Source organism: Nicotiana tomentosiformis, chromosome 11, assembly GCF_000390325.3.
Source record: "Nicotiana tomentosiformis chromosome 11, ASM39032v3, whole genome shotgun sequence".
NCBI lineage: Eukaryota > Viridiplantae > Streptophyta > Magnoliopsida > Solanales > Solanaceae > Nicotiana > Nicotiana tomentosiformis.
Window position 1 is genome coordinate 99,134,525 of NC_090822.1, and position 4,212 is coordinate 99,138,736.

At 37.5% G+C, this 4,212-nt stretch overlaps 1 protein-coding gene across 1 annotated transcript; it reads right to left on the reverse strand.

Annotated features, from left to right (window-relative positions):
- Window positions 1–457: 457 nt before the first annotated feature.
- LOC138901906 (uncharacterized) lies at window positions 458–1,039 on the reverse strand. Its single transcript, XM_070189705.1, has one exon. The coding sequence runs from the start codon at window positions 1,037–1,039 to the stop codon at window positions 458–460; it is 582 nt and encodes a 193-aa protein (XP_070045806.1).
- Between the last annotated feature and the right edge of the window lie 3,173 nt (window positions 1,040–4,212).

Sequence of the window (4,212 nt, forward strand, 5' to 3'; positions counted from 1 at the left end):
GCTACCTCTTCTTTTGTTTGACAGGTATGAGTGGTGGATCTTCATTTAATTTATGAGTTATCACCTCCATAGGTATACCTATCATATACGAATGGGACCATGCAAAATAATCCGCGTTAGCTTTTAAATATTCAATTAACTTACCTCTCATATCTGGGTTTAACCTTGCACCGATATGAACTCTTCGATCTGGCCATTGTTCGAATAGTAGAACAGCTTCAAGCTCCTCAATCGTTGTTTTAATATTTTCATTCTCCTCTAGCTCTTGAATTACATCTGGTCTGGAATCCATGTCTGTTTGTTTTGATACATTTTCTGTTGAAATTTGATTTACCGCATCTTTCTCACTTTCACCCGCATCTTTTTGATTTCCACTCGTATCTTTTTGACTTGCACTCGTATCTTTTTAACTTGGCTGTATCACCGAATTGATGCTCCTTGAAGTTTGTTAATCTCCTCAAATCTGTTGAATTCCCCATTTTGAAGGGAATTTGATAACCTGATGCAATGTGGATGGCACAACATCCATATCATGAATCCACGGCCTCCCAAGAATCACATTATAGACCATATCTGTGTCTATCACTTGAAATTTTGTTTCTTTGATGACCCCATATGTGTATGTGCTTAGTTCAATCTTGCCCTCTGTAATAACGCTTGAGTTATCAAACCCAGATAAGGAACGTGCTTTTGGAACTACACGATCGCCCATCAGCATTTCGTTCAGCACTCGTAATAGAATAATATTCACAGAGCTACATGGGTCAATCAAAACTCGTTTTACGTTAGTATCATGTATAAGTAAAGATATTACGAGTGCATCATTATGAGGAATCATTAATCCATCGGCATCTACATCATCAAAGGTTATGTTGTTGTCTTCCAGAGTTTGACGAGTTCGCTTCCCGTGAGTTATTGTGAACTTTGTTGTTTTTCTCGCAGCTGTATAGGTTACGCCGTTGACTTCTTCTCTGTCGTTTATCACATTTACTGTTCTCTTTGGAGACGGAGGTTTTGGGGGCTCTTTCCTATTTTTCATTTAAGCTTGTTTGCCTTTCTCGCTGAACAATTCTGTCAGATAGCCCTACTTTAATAAATGTTCCACCTCACCTTGTAATAATCTGCAGTCTGATGTTCTATGGTCGTGATCATTATGGAACTCGCACCAAAAGTCTAGGTTTCTTCTATTTAGGTATGATCTCATCTCTTTAGGCCATCGTACCTTATCTCCCATGCTTCTTAAAACAACGACCAACTCGGAGGTACTCACGTTAAAATTATAGTCCCCAATCATTGCGTTTGCAATAGTATCTCTGTTACGTTCATCTTAATTTTTTCTGAATCTGGATGACTAACCTGAATCTCTATTTGCGAACTTGTGATCAGCCCGCACGTTTTCGAATTTGGAACGAGCTTCTCACCCCGAAGGTCCCATATAAGGCTTGTACCTACTTTTACTGGACCTCTTCTCAGGTTCTGACCGCCTCGAACCTGTTTTTTCTTCAACACTTGACTGAGCTACAGTATCTTCTTCGATCCGTAACTTGGTATTGTACCTATTATAGACATCATTCCATGCCGTGGAAGGAAATTCTCGGAGGCTCTCTTTAAGCCTGCTCGTAGCTTCTGAACTTTTCTCGTTTAAATTGCTTGCAAATGCCATGGCCGCCCAATTGTCAGGTACTCTTGGAAGCAACATTCTTTCACGTTGGAATCTGTCTACAAATTCTCGAAGCAATTCTGTATCTCTTTGCTTTACTTTGAATATGTCCTCCATTCTCTTTTCAACTTTTTGTGCACCCGAGTGTGCTTTTATAAATAGATCTGCAAGCTCAGCAAAAGAATTAATAGAATTTTCAGGTAAAAGAGAGTACCATGTTAATGCTCCTTTAATAAGTGTTTCCCCAAACTTTTTGACCAGTACAGATTCAATCTCCTACTTGGTTAAATTATTGCCTTTTACTCTCGTGGTGAATGCAGTAACGTGGTCACGTGGATCGGTCGTTCCATCGTATTTCGGGATGTCAGGCATTTTGAATTTTTTGGGAATTGATAATGGTGCTGCGCTTGGCTTCCATGGTTGCTGTGAATATTTGTCGAAATCAACTCCTTTGATCACAGGTGGTATGCCGGGTATTTTCTCAATACGATCATTTTGTTCTTTCACCTGTTTTTGCAAAGTTATTATTAAAGTTTGTAAATTGGAATTATTAGGCGTACCTGGTCTCCCATCACGTGACTCGTTGGGAGTTCCTCCGCTTCCAGAATTAGCCAACCCTGATCGTGAAATTTCCACAATTGTATTATTGTTTGGTGGAGGTGTGGGTGGTATAGCTGGTAATCCCCTCATGAAAACCTGGAGGGCATCATTCACGTACTCAGCAATTAACTGCTTCATAGCATCCTGCTCGACAATTTGTTCATTTTCATGTTGTTCATTGTTATGAGAAGTGGATCTTTCTGGTGATGCTTCTCTTGAATTGTGTGGGCTTCCTTGAGGTGACGGAACTGGGGTTCCTTCCACCTGCTGGTTGTTGTCATTGGCATTCGACATGATTCGGTTGAGAGAGAGTGATTTGGAAAGTAAGAGAAGATTATCAGATTCCCAGTAACGGAACTAATTTATTTAACTAAAGAATTAGATTCTCAGTCAAAGCCTATTTTTAGAGATACTTGGGTTACTAATAATCAAGAAATTCAATATTCTCTCAAATATAAGAAAGGAGATCGGAATCTTAAATGGCAAAGTAATCAATAGAAAGCACAAGAAGATAATTATATTCCAATGTTCATCAGAATGTGTCCTTACAAGTGAAATTCCCTTCCCTTATATAAGAATTTACAAATATAGCATTTTTTCCCTTTTATGACAGAATCATTATGAGCATTAATGACATTAATGAAACGCTACAATTGGCAACCATAATTGTTAATGAAGATTCTGTAATGGTTTCGATTCTTCTTCCACATTAATTTGAGGTTCATGAATCTTCCCTCTTTACTGTATTGATTCATCCTGCATGTGTCTCTTCACTGAATAATTTAGGCTCGGGCAACTGTACCTTTTCGTCTCGTGAGTGATTTGCTCGTACCTGTTGTAAATTGCGACTCTTTTAATGCGACACTCCAGTTATCATCTTCTTAGTAATCCACGTATCTTGCCCTGTCATCCTCATATAATTCCACGTGTAATATTTATTTTCTATCAATACATACATGTAGATTTGTGGGGCCCAATTTTACCTCAACAAGAAAACTCCTCTTTCTCTTTCCAACCTCTTAACTCAAGTATACGACATGAGGGGGTTGTCTAGAGGTGAGCACCCTCCACTTCCAACCAAGAGATTGTATGTTCGAGTCGCCCCAAGAGCAAGGTAGAGAGTTCTTGGAGGGAGAGAGCCGAGAGTCTATCGGAAACAGTCTCTCTACCCTAGGTAGGGGTAAGGTCTGTGTATAAACTATCCTCCCTACATCCCATTAGTAGAATTATACTGAGTTGTTGTTGTAACTCAAGTATATCCTTCCTTTCATCTCCTCCGTGATATTGGCCGGTGCAAAACATGCTAACAATTTTCAACAACAATTTTGTACAGTCATACTGTATATTGTATTTGCCGTTCTTCATAAGCAGAATTTAGCATAGAGTTTGAGTTCAATCAATTGTAACACGCGCGTTCCATTATTTCAGAATAGTTCAGACATTCTGAAGTTTGAGAAAATCATTTAATTCAATCAATCTACATGTCTTCCTCTAAAAAGCCACCTATATTATTTTCTACAAAGCAATCTCTAACAATTACTCTTTAATTTTAATTTATGTAAATTTATTTCCTTTTTAGTCCATGCCTAAAAGAATAATCTCTTTCATTATTTAAAAATAATTTATCTATATGCAATAATTTATTTTTATACATAATATTTGTGCCTCAATTTACAATACAAGTTCAAAAATTCTCTTTTTTCTTAAACTCCGTATTCGATCAAATAGGCTAACATACATGGAAATGGAGAGAGTATTATTTAAGTTGAGAAGAGATAGATAATATAATCATAAAAACCTTATAATTAACTATTAAATGAATTTCCGACATCTAATATGAGGGTAGCAATTGATCTAAACCTGCAAGTGCAAGTGAAAACAAATTGAGTGAAAAGATAATGGATTCGCCAACAGTACTTTTACAATTAGAGAGAAACTTTCATTGATCAACT